At 66.1% G+C, this 13791-nt stretch overlaps 2 protein-coding genes across 2 annotated transcripts in view; one reads left to right on the forward strand and one right to left on the reverse strand.

Moving 5' to 3' along the window:
* The first annotated feature begins 89 nt into the window (after positions 1-89).
* LOC141973063 (importin-4-like) lies at positions 90-2889 on the forward strand. Its single transcript, XM_074931171.1, has 7 exons — positions 90-209; positions 306-514; positions 1149-1266; positions 1612-1716; positions 1807-1876; positions 2343-2461; positions 2766-2889. The coding sequence occupies exons 1-7, from the start codon at positions 207-209 to the stop codon at positions 2793-2795; spliced, it is 654 nt and encodes a 217-aa protein (XP_074787272.1). The 5' UTR covers positions 90-206; the 3' UTR covers positions 2796-2889.
* The window catches only part of REC8 (REC8 meiotic recombination protein), a 15484-nt gene continuing 4541 nt past the window's right edge, over positions 2849-13791 (reverse strand). Inside the window, exons 9-23 of the mRNA XM_074931154.1 lie at positions 13240-13382; positions 9415-9483; positions 9188-9342; positions 8504-8579; positions 8339-8432; positions 7144-7177; positions 6983-7059; positions 6527-6599; positions 6040-6081; positions 4937-5034; positions 4783-4831; positions 4052-4115; positions 3902-3970; positions 3718-3824; positions 2849-3000 (exon numbers count right to left, since the gene is read on the reverse strand). Of these exons, the coding sequence (XP_074787255.1) occupies positions 2888-3000; positions 3718-3824; positions 3902-3970; positions 4052-4115; positions 4783-4831; positions 4937-5034; positions 6040-6081; positions 6527-6599; positions 6983-7059; positions 7144-7177; positions 8339-8432; positions 8504-8579; positions 9188-9342; positions 9415-9483; positions 13240-13382 (1263 nt within the window). The 3' untranslated portion in view covers positions 2849-2887. The remainder of the gene's footprint in view (positions 3001-3717; positions 3825-3901; positions 3971-4051; positions 4116-4782; positions 4832-4936; positions 5035-6039; positions 6082-6526; positions 6600-6982; positions 7060-7143; positions 7178-8338; positions 8433-8503; positions 8580-9187; positions 9343-9414; positions 9484-13239; positions 13383-13791) is intronic.

Consider the following 13791-nt stretch of genomic DNA (forward strand, 5'->3'; position numbering starts at 1 on the left):
AGCAGGTGGGTGTGGCCAGGGTGGGGCGTGGCTCGGCATGACTCCACCCCCCTCATGGCTGACCCCGCCCCTCCCCTCCCCCCCAGGCCGAGGCGCTGGCGGAGCTGCGGGAGCTGGCGGGGGAGGGGCTGGTGGCGCTGGGCGTGGCCGTGGGCGGGGCCTTGGCCCCCCACTTCCGGGAGGTCCTGCCCACGCTGCTGGCGGCCATGGTGAGTGTGGGAGGGGCTTAAGGGGGGGGTGGGGTGGGTGTGGGGTGTGGCCACGCCCACGAGCCGTGACCCCGCCCACCCCTCCCCTCCCCTCAGGGCCGTGGCGACGTGGGGCAGCGCTCGTGGGCGGCGGCCATGATGGCGGAGCTGGGCGGGGCCCTGGGCGGGGCCGTCGCCCCTTTCCTGCCCGCCCTGGGCCCCGCCCTGGGCGCGGCGGCCGCCCGCGACCCCCACCCCGAGGTGCGGGGCAACGCCCTCTTCGCCCTGGGGCGCCTGGCCGAGGCGGCCGGCCCCGCCCTCGGGGAGTATCCGCCAATCGGGACACGCCCGCCCGCCCCCGAGGCCACACCCACGCCCCCTTCACCCTAACCCTGGCCTTTCTTGATCCCTTAGGCCACGCCCCCTAGCGCCACACGCCCTCGCAGGCCACGCCCAAGCCCCCTTAACCGTAAGGGAGGCTGTCCCCATCGGTTCGGCCACGCCCTAAGCCACGCCCACTCCCTTAATACCACGCCTTATGCCCAGATCACGGCCCCGCCCCTTTAACCCTAATCCAGCAGTCATCAAGCCGTTAGGCCACGCCCCAAGCCCTGCCCACACTCGCAGTCCACGCCCCTAGCCCTAAACCACGCCCACACCCCGCAGGCCACGCCCCCTTGGCCGCACCCCGCCCTCTCCCGCTAACCACCAGCGAACCTTTATGCTGTTTCTAGGCCACGCCCACCGCCCCAAGGCCACGCCTCCTCCCTCACAGACACCCCGCCCCTTTTTCCCTTTCAGGCCACGCCCCCACACTTTCAAGCCCCGCCCCTTCCCCTTATGTCCGCCCCCCCGCCCCCTTCCAGTGTTTCCCGGGTGGTTTCCCCTGGCCCCGCCCCCAGCCCCGCCCTGTCGGCGCTTGGCCCCGCCCCCTTGTGTTTTCCTTGACCCCGCCCCCAGGGCGTGGCCGGGCCGGGCCGTGCTGACGCAGGCGCTGGTGGGGGAGGGGCCGGGCCGGGTGCGGGACAACGCGTGTGGGGCCCTGGCCCGGCACGGGGCGAGCCTGCCCCCCGAACTGGTAACACTGGGAGGGACTGGGAGGGGACTGGGAGGGGATTGGGGGGCACTGGGAGGGTCTGGGGTAGACTGGGGGGAACTGGGAGGCGACTGGGAAGGGACAAGGGGCTACTGGGAGGGACTGGGAGGAGTCAAGAGCGAGTCACTGGGGGGGGGATGTTGACTGGTCTGTACTGGTTCATAATGGGTCATACTGGTCTGTACTGGTGTGTAGGGCGGGGCTAACGGCAGCCTGGGAGGGTGCCGGGGGGGTGTTGACTGGTCTGTGGTGGTTTATAGCGGCCTGTACTGGTCTGTACTGGTCTGTACTGGTCCGTACTGGTCTATACTGGTCTGCACTGGGCAGGTGGTGCCGCTGGTGCTGGGGGCGCTGCCGCTGGGGCAGGACCTGGGGGAGGAGCCCCCCGTGTTCCGGTACCTGCTGGGGCTGCACCGGCGGGACCCCGCCCAGGTGAGGGGGGCGGGGCTTGGGGGTCACGGGGGTCACGGGGGTCACGGGGGGTTTTGGGGACCCCCCTGACCCCCCCCTTCCCCCCCCAAGCTGAGGCGACACGCGGCCGAGCTGCCCCGGGCCTGCGGCGACGCCGTGGGGAGCGGGCGGCTGCCCCCCGGTAAGGGGGGGCACTTGGGGGGCTGGGGGGACAACTGGGGGCAGTTGGGGGGCTGGGGGTGCACTTGGGGGGCTGAGGAGGGAGGATGCGGGGCTGGGGGGGTGTTTGGGGGAGATGTGGGGCACTTAGGGGGCTGGGGGTTACTTGGGGGGCAGGTGTGGGGGGGTTTGGGGAGTGGTTGTGGGGCTGGGGGGCGCTGTGGGGTGGTTGTGGGTTGCTGTGGGGCTGTGGGGGTGGCTATGGGGCGCTGTGGGTCTTGGGGTTGGTTGTGGGGCACTGGGGGGTGGTTGTGGGGCATTTGGGGGGCGCTGTGAGGTGGTTGTGGGGCGCTGTGGGTCTAGGGGGGTGGCTATGGGGCGCTGTGGGTCTTGGGGTTGGTTGTGGGGCACGGGGGGGTGGTTGTGGGGCAGTTGGGGGGCGCTGTGGGGCGGTTGTGGGGCGCTGTGGGTCTCAGGGCTCCCCCCAGAGCTGGAGGCGGGGCTCCGGGCGCTGCTGCGGGACGTGTGGGGCAGCTGCCCCACGGCCTTCGAGAGCGGCCTGGACCTCCTGCCCCACGGCGCCGCCACCCGCCTGCGCCAGGCCCTGGTCAGTGCCCCACCGCGCCCCCCAACTGACCCCCCGGTGACCCATAAGTGACCCCTGACCCACAAGTGACCCCCAAGTGCCCTCCCTGCCCCACAAGTGATCCCTGAATGACCCCCCTTGCCCCATAAGTGACCCACAAGTACCCTCCCTACCCCATAAGTGACCCCCCGCCCCACATATGACCCCCAAGTGCCCCTCGGTGACCCCCTGCCCCATAAGTGAACCCCCCCCAGACCCCTAAGTGACCCCTGAGTGACCCCCCCTGCCCCATAAGTGCCCCCCAACTGCCCCTCTCTCCCCCCAGGGCCCCGCCCCCCCGGAAGGGACCTGCTGACCCCTCCCCCCGCCATGACGTCATCGCCGACAGCCAATAAAGAGAGGCCGCGGAAGGGGGCGTGGCCGCCCCTCCCCCCTGGCGGAGGGTGTTTATTGGCTGGGGGAGGGGGAGGGGCGGGGCGGCCCGCGCGGGCCCGGCCCCACGGCGATGGGTCCGAAGGGGCGGGGCTGCTCCAGCCGCAGCCAACCAGCGCCGCAGAGCTCTGGGGGGGCGGGGCGTCAGACCCACACTTGGGGGGTGGCGCTGAGGGGGGAGGGAGAGGGAGCGGAGGGGGTGGGGGAGGGCGGTCCCGCCCCCCAAGGGTGGGGCTGACCCCCAAGTGTGGGTCCCGCCCCACAAGTGTGTCTCCTGCCCCCTAAGTGTGGGTCCCTCTGCCCCCCAAGTGCATCTCCCGCCCTCCAGGTGTGGGTCATGCCCCCCGGGTTTGATTTCTCCTGCCCCCCAAGCGTGTCTCCCTCTGCCCCCCAAGTGTGGGTCCTGCCCCCCCAGGCGTGGGTCCCGCCCACCCAGGCGTGGGTCCTGCCCCACAAGTGTGGGTCCCGCCCCCCAGACGTATCTCCCTCTGCCCTCCAAGTGTGGGTCCCGCCCCCCAAGTGTGGGTCCCGCCTCCCAGGTGTGGGTCTCTCTGCCCCCCAGGTTTGATTTCTCCTGCCCCCCAAGTGTGTCTCCCTCTGCCCCCCAAGTGTGGGTCCCGCCCCCCCAGGTGTGGGTCTCTCTGCCCCCCAAGTTTGATTTCTGCTGCCCCCCAAGTGAGTCTCCCGCCCCCTAAGTGCGTCTCCCGCCCCCCAAGCGTGTCTCCTGCCCCCCAGGTGTGGGTCATGCCCCCTAAGTTTGATTTCTCCCGCCCCCCAGGCGTGGGTCCCGCCCCCCAAGTGTGGGTCCCGCCCCCCAAGTGTGGGTCCCGCCCCCCGGCGCTCACCCAGGCAGAGGCAGAAGAGCCGCCCCACAAGTGCTCGGGGGGCGCCGGGGGGCAGCAGCGCCCCAAGCTCCGCCCCCCCCGGGCGCCGCGCGGCCGCCGCCAGCAGCCTGCGGGGGGAGGGCCGGTGGGGGCGTGGCCACGGCGCGGGGCGTGGCCGGGGGGCGGGGCTGTGGGCGGGGCTTACCTGTAGAGCGACGCCATGTCTGGGGAGGGCGGGGGCAGCTCCGGCAGCTCCGGGAGGGGCGGGGCGGGGCTGGGGGAGAAGGGGCGGGGTCAAGGGGGCGGGGATACGCGCGGCCCCGCCCACACCCTCCCAGGCTCCGCCCCCACTCACGGTCGCTCCGCGGGGGGGGCGGGGCGGGGCCGAGGCTCCTCCTCCAGCGCCTCCAGGGACAGCTCTGGGGGCGGGGCCGGGGGCGGGGTCACCCCGCTGCGACCCACAAGTGCCCCACGGCTGCCCCATAGCGACCCACAAGTGCCCCACAGCGCCCCATAGATCCTCACAGTGACCCATAAGTGACCCCCAGATGACCCCGTGGCTGCCCCATAGATCCCCCACAGTGACCCACAGCACCTCACGGCTGCCCCATAGTGCCCCATAAGTGGCCCCATGGCTGCCCCATAGTGACCCACAAGTGCCCCACATGCACCCTGGTGCCCCACAGCGACCCCATTGTCATCCACAGTGCCCCATAGCTGCCCCACAAGTGACCAACACCTGCCCCACACCCACGCCAGTGCCCCATAGCTGCCCCCCAAGTGACCCACAGCTGCCCCACAAGTGCCCCACATGCACCCCGGTGCCCCATAGCGACCCACACCTGCCCCACAGCGACCCCGTAGTCACCCACAGTGCCCCACAGCTGCCCCACAAGTGACCCACACCCACCCCAGTGCCCCACAAGTGACCCACACCCACCCCAGTGCCCCATAGCGACCCACAAGTGACCCACACCTGCCCCACACCCGCCCCAGTGCCCCATAGCGACCCACAAGTGACCCACAGCTGCCCCACAGATCCCCCTCAGTGCCCCACGGCGCCCCGCCCCCCCGCCCGTCACTCACCCGAGGAGGGGGGCGGGGCCAGGCTGGGCTCCAGCGCCTCCCGCAGCACCTGTGGGGGCGGGGCCGCTCAGTGACCCCCCGCGGGGGCGGGGCGGGGGGGCGTGTCCCCGCGTGTGCGCGGTGGGCGTGTCCCCGCCTGGGCGTGGCCACTCACCTCCACCTCACTGGGCAGCTCCGGCGGGGGGCGGGGCCTGGCGGGGGCGGGGCGGGCGCAGCGCTGCCACAGGCCCCACAGCGCGGGGGGCAGCCAGCCTGGGGGGGGAGGGGCGGGGTCGGGAGCCCCTCCCCCTCACGCCGTAACCCCTCCCCCACCCTTTGCACTCGCCCCTCCCCCGCACGCCCTGCCCCTCCCCCGCTTTATTTGCCCCTCCCCCCAACCTTTCCCTCGCCCCTCCCCCACCGCCCGTTTCTCCCCTCCCCCACCCCCCTTCTCGCCCCTCCCCCACCCCTTTTGCCCCTCCCCCTTTCCCCTCCCCCACCCACCCCCCGCCGGGCTCCTCAGCATTTCCCGCGGGGGGCGGGGTCTCTCCCTGGGGGGCGGCAGCAGCTCCTGGGGAGGGGGTGGGGCGATGGGGGCGGGGCGATGATGGGCGTGGCCGCCCCTCGCCCCGCCCCTCCCCCGCACTCACCAGCCCCCGGCACTGCCCCCGCGGGCGCCGCAGCCCCGCCCCGAACGTCTCGCGGGGGATCTGGGGGCGGGGGTCGCGCAGAGGGGGGAGGGGCCGCCGCCGCCGGGGGGGGGGAGGGGCCTGGGGGGGGGAGGGGTGAGGCGGCCCCTCCCCCTACACAGCGCCCAGCCCCTCCCCCCCCCACACGGCGGGACAGACCTCGGGGGGAGGCGGCGGGGGGAGGGGCGGCTCCGGAGGGAGGCGGGGCGCTGTGGGGAGAGGGGGAGGGGCTGACCCACAAGTGGCTCCGACCCACAAGTGACCCCCCTGACCCACAAGTGACCCCCCTGGCCCACAAGTGGCTCCGACCCACAAGTGACCCCCCCGACCCACAAGTGAACCCCCCCGACCCACAAGTGAACCCCCCCGACCCACAAGTGGCTCCGACCCACAAGTGACCCCCCCGACCCACAAGTGAACCCCCCTCTGACCCACAAGTGACCCCCCCCGACCCACAAGTGACCCCCCCGACCCACAAGTGAACCCCCCTCTGACCCACAAGTGACCCCCCCTGACCCACAAGTGACCCCCCTGACCCACAAGTGACCCCTCTGACCCACAAGTGACCCCCTGCCCCCCAAGTGCTCACCGGGGGGCGGGGGCAGCACGGGCACCTCCGGCAGCTCCTCCACTGTGGGGCCGAGGGCAGCGGCGCCGTGGGGCCGGGACCCACAAGTAGCTTCCCCCCCCCCCCGACCCACAAGTGCTTCCGGGCCCACAGCAGCCCTGACCCCCAAGTGTTTCCCTTGCCCCCCAAGTGCCCCCCAAGTGCTCCCTCTGACCCCCAAGTGTCTCCCCTGTCCCCCAAGTGCCCCCTCTGACCCACAAGTGTCTCCCCTGCCCCCCAAGTGCCCCCTCTGACCCACAAGTTCCCCCCCAGCCCCTCAGGAGCCCCCCTGCCCCACAAGTGCCCTCCACACTCCCCCGTGTGACCCCCCCCAAGTGCCCCCCAAGTACTCCTCTGCCCCCCAGGTGCCACCCACTGCCCCCTTGTGACCCACAAGTGCTCCCCACGACCCACAAGTGCCCCCCAACTCCCCCGTGAGACCCCCAAGTGCCCCCCAAGTGCCCCGCACCGGGGGGCAGCAGCTCTCCCTCCGCCTCCTCCAGCAGCTGCAGCTCCTGCGCCGTCACCTCCGGCAGCTCCTCCTGCGCCCCACAGATGTGTGGGGCAGCCCCACACGGACCCCGCTGTGGGGCAGCCCCCCAAGTGCCCCTCCCGCTGTGGGGCCTTTCCCTGCTATGGGGCAGCCCCCCAAGTCCCCCCGCTATGGGGCAGCCCCCCCAAGTGCCCCTCCCGCTATGGGGCCTTTCCCTGCTATGGGGCAGCCCCCCAAGTGCCCCCCCCCATGGGGCAGCCCCCCAAGTCCCCCCCGCTATGGGGCAGCCCCCCCAAGTGCCCCTCCCGCTATGGGACCTTTCCCTGCTATGGGGCAGCCCCCCAAGTGCCCCCCCCCATGGGGCAGCCCCCCAAGTGCCCCCCTCGCTATGGGGCAGCCCCCCAAGTGCCCCCCCCCATGGGGCAGCCCCACCTCGAGCGCGGGCGGCGGCGGGGGGGGCTCCGGCTCCCGCAGGGTGATGGCCTCGGGGGACACGGTCAGGGGGGGCCCTGGGGGGCGATTATGGGGGTCACACACCGCCCCCCCCCGCCCCACACCTCCCCGCCCCACACTTAGGGGGCAGCAGCACTCACCCGGGGGGGGCAGCTCCTCCAGCAGCTGCTGCACCTGTAAAGGGGGGGGCAGTGGGGTGCTGTGGGGCAGCAGTGGGGCGGCGCTGTGGGTCGCTATGGGGCAGGCCGTGGATTGCTAAGGGTCGCTATGGGGCAGCTGTGGGTTGTTATGGGTCACTATGGGTTGCTATGGGTCAGGCCATGGGTTGCTATGGGTCAGGCTCTGGGTCAGGCTGTGGATTGCTAAGGGTCGCTATGGGGCAGCTGTGGGTCGGTATGGGCCAGCGCTATGGGTCAGGCCGTGGGTCACTGTGGGTCAGGCTGTGGGTCACTGGGTCAGGCTATGGGTCACTATGGGTCAGGCCATGGGTCGCTCTGGGTTGCTATGGGTCAGGGCTATGGGTCAGGCCGTGGGTCAGGCTATGGGTCGCTGTCGGTCACTGTGGGTCAGGCCGTGGGTCACTGTGGGTCAGGCTGTGGGTCAGGCTGTGGGTCTCTGTGGGCCACTATGGGTCAGGCCATGGGTCGCTCTGGGTTGCTATGGGTCAGGCTATGGGTTGCTGTTGGTCACTGTGGGTCAGGCTGTGGGTCACTGTGGGTCACTGTGGGTCAGGCCGTGGGTCAGGCTGTGGGTCACTGTGGGTCAGGCTGTGGGTCAGGCCGTGGGTCAGGCCGTGGGTCAGGCCGTGGGTCACTGTGGGTCACTGTGGGTCACTGTGGGTCAGGCCGTGGGTCACTGTGGGTCACTGTGGGTCAGGCCGTGGGTCAGGCTGTGGGTCAGGCCGTGGGTCACTGTGGGTCACTGTGGGTCAGGCCGTGGGTCACTGTGGGTCACTGTGGGTCAGGCCGTGGGTCAGGCTGTGGGTCAGGCTGTGGGTCAGGCTGTGGGTCAGGCCGTGGGTCACTGTGGGTCACTGTGGGTCACTGTGGGTCAGGCTGTGGGTCAGGCCGTGGGTCACTGTGGGTCACTGTGGGTCAGGCCGTGGGTCAGGCCGTGGGTCACTGTGGGTCACTGTGGGTCACTGTGGGTCAGGCCGTGGGTCAGGCCGTGGGTCACTGTGGGTCACTGTGGGTCACTGTGGGTCAGGCCGTGGGTCACTGTGGGTCACTGTGGGTCAGGCTGTGGGTCAGGCCGTGGGTCACTGTGGGTCAGGCTGTGGGTCAGGCCGTGGGTCACTGTGGGTCAGGCCGTGGGTCAGGCCGTGGGTCGCGTTACCGGGGGCAGGGGCGGGGCCATGACCCCGAAGAACGGCTCCGGCGCCAACTCCAGCTCCAGCAGCCGCCGGCGCCCGTCGGGGAGGAGCTGCCGCCTGGGGGCGGGGCCAGCGGGGTCAGCGCGGGGTCACTCCGGGGTCACCCCGGGGTCAGCGGGGTCACTCACCGCCGGGGGGGGCTCATGTCCAGGCTCGGGGGGGGCCGGGCCCGGTGCAGCCGCTCCAGGACCTGCGCGGCCTCGTCTGGGGGGAACAGAGACCCCAAACTGCCCCAGACCCCCCAAACTGCCCCAGACCCCCCAAACTGCCCCCCAGACCCCCCCAACTGCCCCCCAGACCCCCCCAACTGCCCCCCAGACCCCCCAAACTGCCCCAGACCCCCCATATCCCCCCCCAGACCCCCCAAACTGCCCCCAGACCCCCCATATCCCCCCCCAGACCCCCCAAACTGCCCCAGACCCCCCAAACTGCCCCCCAGACCCCCCAAACTGCCCCCAGACCCCCCAAACTGCCCCAGACCCCCCCCAAACTGCCCCCAGACCCCCCCAAACTGCCCCCCAGACCCCCCAAACTGCCCCCAGACCCCCCAAACTGCCCCAGACCCCCCCCAAACTGCCCCCAGACCCCCCCAAACTGCCCCCAGACCCCCCATATCCCCCCCAGACCCCCCAAACTGCCCCCAGACCCCCCAAACTGCCCCAGACCCCCCAAACTGCCCCCAGACCCCCCCATATCCCCCCCAGACCCCCCATATCCCCCCCCAGACCCCCCAAACTGCCCCCAGACCCCCCATATCCCCCCCAGACCCCCCATATCCCCCCCCAGACCCCCCATATCCCCCCCGCCCGTACCCAGCAGGGTCCCGCTCTGTCTCCGCAGCACCCGCGCCAGCCCGAGCTGCAGCAGCGCCCCCAGGTAGAGCGAGCACCGGGGGGGCGGAGCCCCGGGAGGGGGGGGCGGGTCCTCCCACCCGCCGCGGCCAATCACGAACGAGGTCACGGCGGCGCTGGGGGAGGGGCAGGGGTCACAGAGGGGTCGTGACCCCGCGGTGACCCCGCGGTGACCCCCCCCCCGTTACCAGGCCCGGGGCACGTCGACCCCCAGGTACTCGCGGAGCAGCAGGCGCGAGCTGCAGGTGGCGGCCAGCCTGCGGGGGGAACCGCCGGAATTCACCCCAAAACTGCCCCGAGTCACCCCAAAACCGCCGGAATTCACCCCAAAACCGCCCCGAGTCACCCCAAAACCGCCGGAATTCACCCCAAAACTGCCCCGAGTCACCCCAAAACCCGCCGGAATTCACCCCAAAACTGCCCCGAGTCACCCCAAAACCCGCCGGAATTCACCCCAAAACTGCCCCGAGTCACCCCAAAACCGCCCCGAGTCACCCCAAAACCGCCGGAATTCACCCCAAAACCGCCCCGAGTCACCCCAAAACCGCCGGAATTCACCCCAAAACCGCCCCGAGTCACCCCAAAACCCGCCGGAATTCACCCCAAAACTGCCCCGAGTCACCCCAAAACCGCCCCGAGTCACCCCAAAACCGCCCCGAGTCACCCCAAAATCCGCCCCGAGTCACCCCAAAACCCGCCCCGAGTCACCCTGAAAACCGCCGGAATTCACCCCAAAAATCCACCCTGAGACACCCCAAAAACCGCCCCAAGTCACCCCAAAAATCGACCCTGAGACACCCTGAAATCCAGCCCGAGTCACCCCGAAATCCACCCTGAGGCACCCCGAAAATCAGCCCCAGAACCGCCCCAAAATCACCCCAAAAATCGACCCCAAACCACCCCGATTCCCCTCAAAATCACCCCAAAACCAGCCCCGATTCACCCCAAAACAGCCCCAAAACCGCCCAAAAATCGCCCCCAAAATCACCCCCAAAAGTCCCAAATCACCCCAAAAATCGCCCCCAAATTGCCCCAAAATCGCCAAAAAAAAATCACCCCCAAAACAGCCCCAATTCACCCCAAAAATCACCCCAAAACAGCCCCCAAATCGTCCCAAAACCGCCCAAAAATCGCCCCAATTCACCCCAAAAATCGCCCCCAAATCAGCCCCAAGATCGTCCCCAAAATCGCCCAAAACCCACCCAAAAATCGCCCCAAGAATTGCCCCAAACCGCCCCGAGTCACCCCAAAACCGCCCCGAGACACCCCAAAACCCGCCGGAATTCACCCCAAAATCCGCCCCGAGTCACCCCAAAAATCAGCCCCAGAACTGCCCCAGGTCGCCCCAAAATCACCCCAAAAATCGACCCCAAACCACCCCGATTCCCCTCAAAATCACCCCAAAACCAGCCCCGATTCACCCCAAAACAGCCCCAAAACCGCCCAAAAATCGCCCCCAAAATCACCCCCAAAAGTCCCAAATCACCCCAAAAATCGCCCCCAAATTGCCCCAAAATCGCCAAAAAAATCACCCCAAAACAGCCCCAATTCACCCCAAAAATCACCCCAAAACCAGCCCCCAAATCATCCCAAAACCGCCCAAAAATCGCCCCAATTCACCCCAAAAATCGCCCCCAAATCAGCCCCAAGATCGTCCCCAAAATCGCCCAAAAACCCACCCAAAAATCGCCCCAAGAATCGCCCCAAACCGCCCCGAGCCCCGCCGCGGTACCAGACGGTGCCGAGACACCCGCGGCGGCGCTGCAGCACCTCGGGGTAATAGAACATGGCGGCGCCCCAAAACCGGCCGATTCGCCCCAAAAACGGCCCCGGAACCGCCCCAAAAACGGCTGGATTCACCCCAAAACCAGCCGATCTGCCCCAAAACCGGCTCCGGAACCGCCCCGAAATCACCCCAAAAATCGACCCAAAACCACCGAGATTCACCCCAAAACCAGCCCGAAAATCGCCCCAAACAGGGCCCGGGCGGGGCGGGGCCGGGGGCGGGGCCGATGCAAATGGGGCTGATTTAAATATTCAGTTACTGAGCCGAGCGCGCAGCGGCCTGAAGGCGATTAACCCCAATTTAACCCCAATTTAACCCCAATTTAACCCCAATTACTTAACCCCAATTTCTCAACTTTTCTAAATATTGAAGTTTAGAAATTCGAATTTTTCGGTCTCAGCAAACATTGAAGTTTTTAAACCCGAGTTTTACGCTTTCGACAAAATATTTAAGATCTGAAATCCAAATTTTACGACTTCGACAATATTCAAGTTCTTAAATTCGATTTTTTCTGTTTCAACAAACGTTAAAAGTTTTTAAACCCGGATTTTTCGGTTTTAATAAATACTGAAGTTTTTAAACCCGAATTTTACGATTTCAACAAATATTAAGTTTTAGAAATTCAAATTTTTACAATTTCAGTAAAGTCCTTAAATTCAAATTTTACGATTTCAACAAATATCCGAGTTCTCGAAATCGAATTTTACAATTCCAATAAACATTCAAGTTCTTTACACCGAATTTTTCACTTTCAACAAATACTAAAGCTTTGGAATTAAAATTCTACGACTTCGATAAATACTCAAGTTTTTAAATTCGATTTTTCAACAAAGTTTTTAAACCTGGATTTTTTTTATTTTAACAAATACCGAAGTTCTTAAATTTTACGATTTCGACAAACATTGAAGTTTTTAAACCCGAATTTCTCACTTTCAACAAATATCAGTGTTTTGAAATTAAAATTTTACGACTTCAACAGATATTCAAGTTCTTAAATTCGATTTTTTTTCAGCTTCCACAAATATTAAGAGTTTTTAAACCCGGATTTTTCGATTTTAATAAATACAAATTTTAATTTATTTTTTTTTAAATCGGATTTTACAACTCAAACACCGACCGGTTCGGTCGTTAAACTCCAATTTCACGATCTCAACACGAAACCGTCGGGTTTTTCAAACCGAATTTTGCAGCTTAAAAGTTCTGAAATCCGAAATTCGCCGGTTCAACCAAAATTAAAGGCTTTCACCTCAAAACTCGCAATGTGAACGCCAAAACGTTCAACTTTTTAAATCGAATTTGACAACAAGGGTTTGGGTTTGGTTTGTTTTTTTTTTTTTAAATCGAAGTCAAGGTTTTTCAGCCCCGAATCGGCCCCAAAAAGCCCCGAATTTGCCTCAAAACCTCCGCAGCCCCGAAAACCACAATTTGGCCCCAAAACCCCCGAATTTAGCTCCAAGCCGCCGCAGCCCCAAAAAGCCGCAATTTCTCCCCCAAAAAAGCCGCGATTTCCCCCCGAATTTGCTCCCAAAAGCCCCGAATTTTGCCTCAAAACGCAGCGAATTTTCCCCAAAAAAGCCGCAATTTTGCCTCAAAGCCGCCGCGGCCCCAAAAAGCCCCGAATTTGCCCCAAAACGCCGCAGCCCCAAAAAGCCGCGATTTCTCCTCCAAAAACCCGCGACTTTTCCCCAAAAAAGCCGAGATTTCTCCCCGAATTTGCTCCCAAAAGCCCCGAATTTTACCTCAAAATCGTCACGGCCCCCAAATCCCCCGGATTTGCCCCAAAACGCCGCGATTTCGCCCCGAATTTGCCCCAAAACCCCCCGAATTTGCCCCAAAAGCGCCGCAGCCCCCGCAAAGCCGCGATTTTGCCTCAAAGCCGCCGCGGCCCCAAAAAGCCGCGAATTTGCCCCCAAAATCGTCACGACCCCCAAATCCCCCGGATTTTTCCCGATTTCGCCCCAAAAAGCCGCGATTTTGCCCCAAAAGCGCCGCCGCCCCCAAAAAGCCGCGATTTTGCCCCAAAAGCGCCGCCGCCCCCAAAAAGCCGCGATTTTGCCCCAAAAGCGCCGCCGCCCCCAAAAAGCCGCGATTTTGCCCCAAAAGCGCCGCCGCCGCTCCCGTTAATTTTCCCTTTAACGAGGCGCCGCAATTAGCGCCGGCGCCGGCCTTTATACCCTCGCCCCGTCCCGCCCCCCGCCTCCCCTCGGCCAATCAGCGAGCCGCTCGCCTGAGCGCCGCCTGCCAATCAGCGCCGCGCGCCGACACCTCCCGGAAGGGGCGGGCGGGTGGGAAGGCGGCGTCCAATCGGCGCCTCGCTCTCGGCGCCTCGGAGACGGCGCAGCCAATGGGAGGGTTTCCCGCCTTGCGGCGCTGGCCAATCGGAGGCCGCAGGGGTCTTCCCGCCGTTTTTTCCCCCCCCGCTCCGGGTCGGGGTGAGGGAGAAGGAGAAGAAAATGGCGGATCCGCTCCCCCCGCCGCCATGCCGCTTTATTGGGGCCGTTGTGGGGCCGGGGACAGCGGGTGTGGGGCAGGGGGTGGGTGTGGGTCCAGGTCCCGCTTGTGGGTCCCAGTTGTGGGTCCAGGGGATGGGTTCTGGGTCCCGGTTCGGGGTCCCAGTTCTGAGTCTGGTTGCGGGTCCCGGTCCCAGTTGTGGGTCCAGGGGATGGGTTTTGGTTCCCAGTTGTGGGTCTGGTTGTGGGTCCTGGTCCCAGTTGTGGGTCCCAGCTGTGGGTCCAGGTCCCGGTTGTGGGTCCCAGCTGTGGGTCCAGGTCCCGGTTGT

The sequence above is a fragment of the Athene noctua genome, chromosome 40 (genome assembly GCF_965140245.1).
Source record: "Athene noctua chromosome 40, bAthNoc1.hap1.1, whole genome shotgun sequence".
NCBI lineage: Eukaryota > Metazoa > Chordata > Aves > Strigiformes > Strigidae > Athene > Athene noctua.

Excerpts from the sequence above, each read along its gene's own strand:
- LOC141973063 (XM_074931171.1), top strand. Across the intron at positions 1,267-1,611 it reads CGAGCCTGCCCCCCGAACTG|GTGGTGCCGCTGGTGCTGGG; the intron begins GTAACACTGGGA and ends TGCACTGGGCAG. Across the intron at positions 1,877-2,342 it reads GAGCGGGCGGCTGCCCCCCG|AGCTGGAGGCGGGGCTCCGG; the intron begins GTAAGGGGGGGC and ends GGCTCCCCCCAG.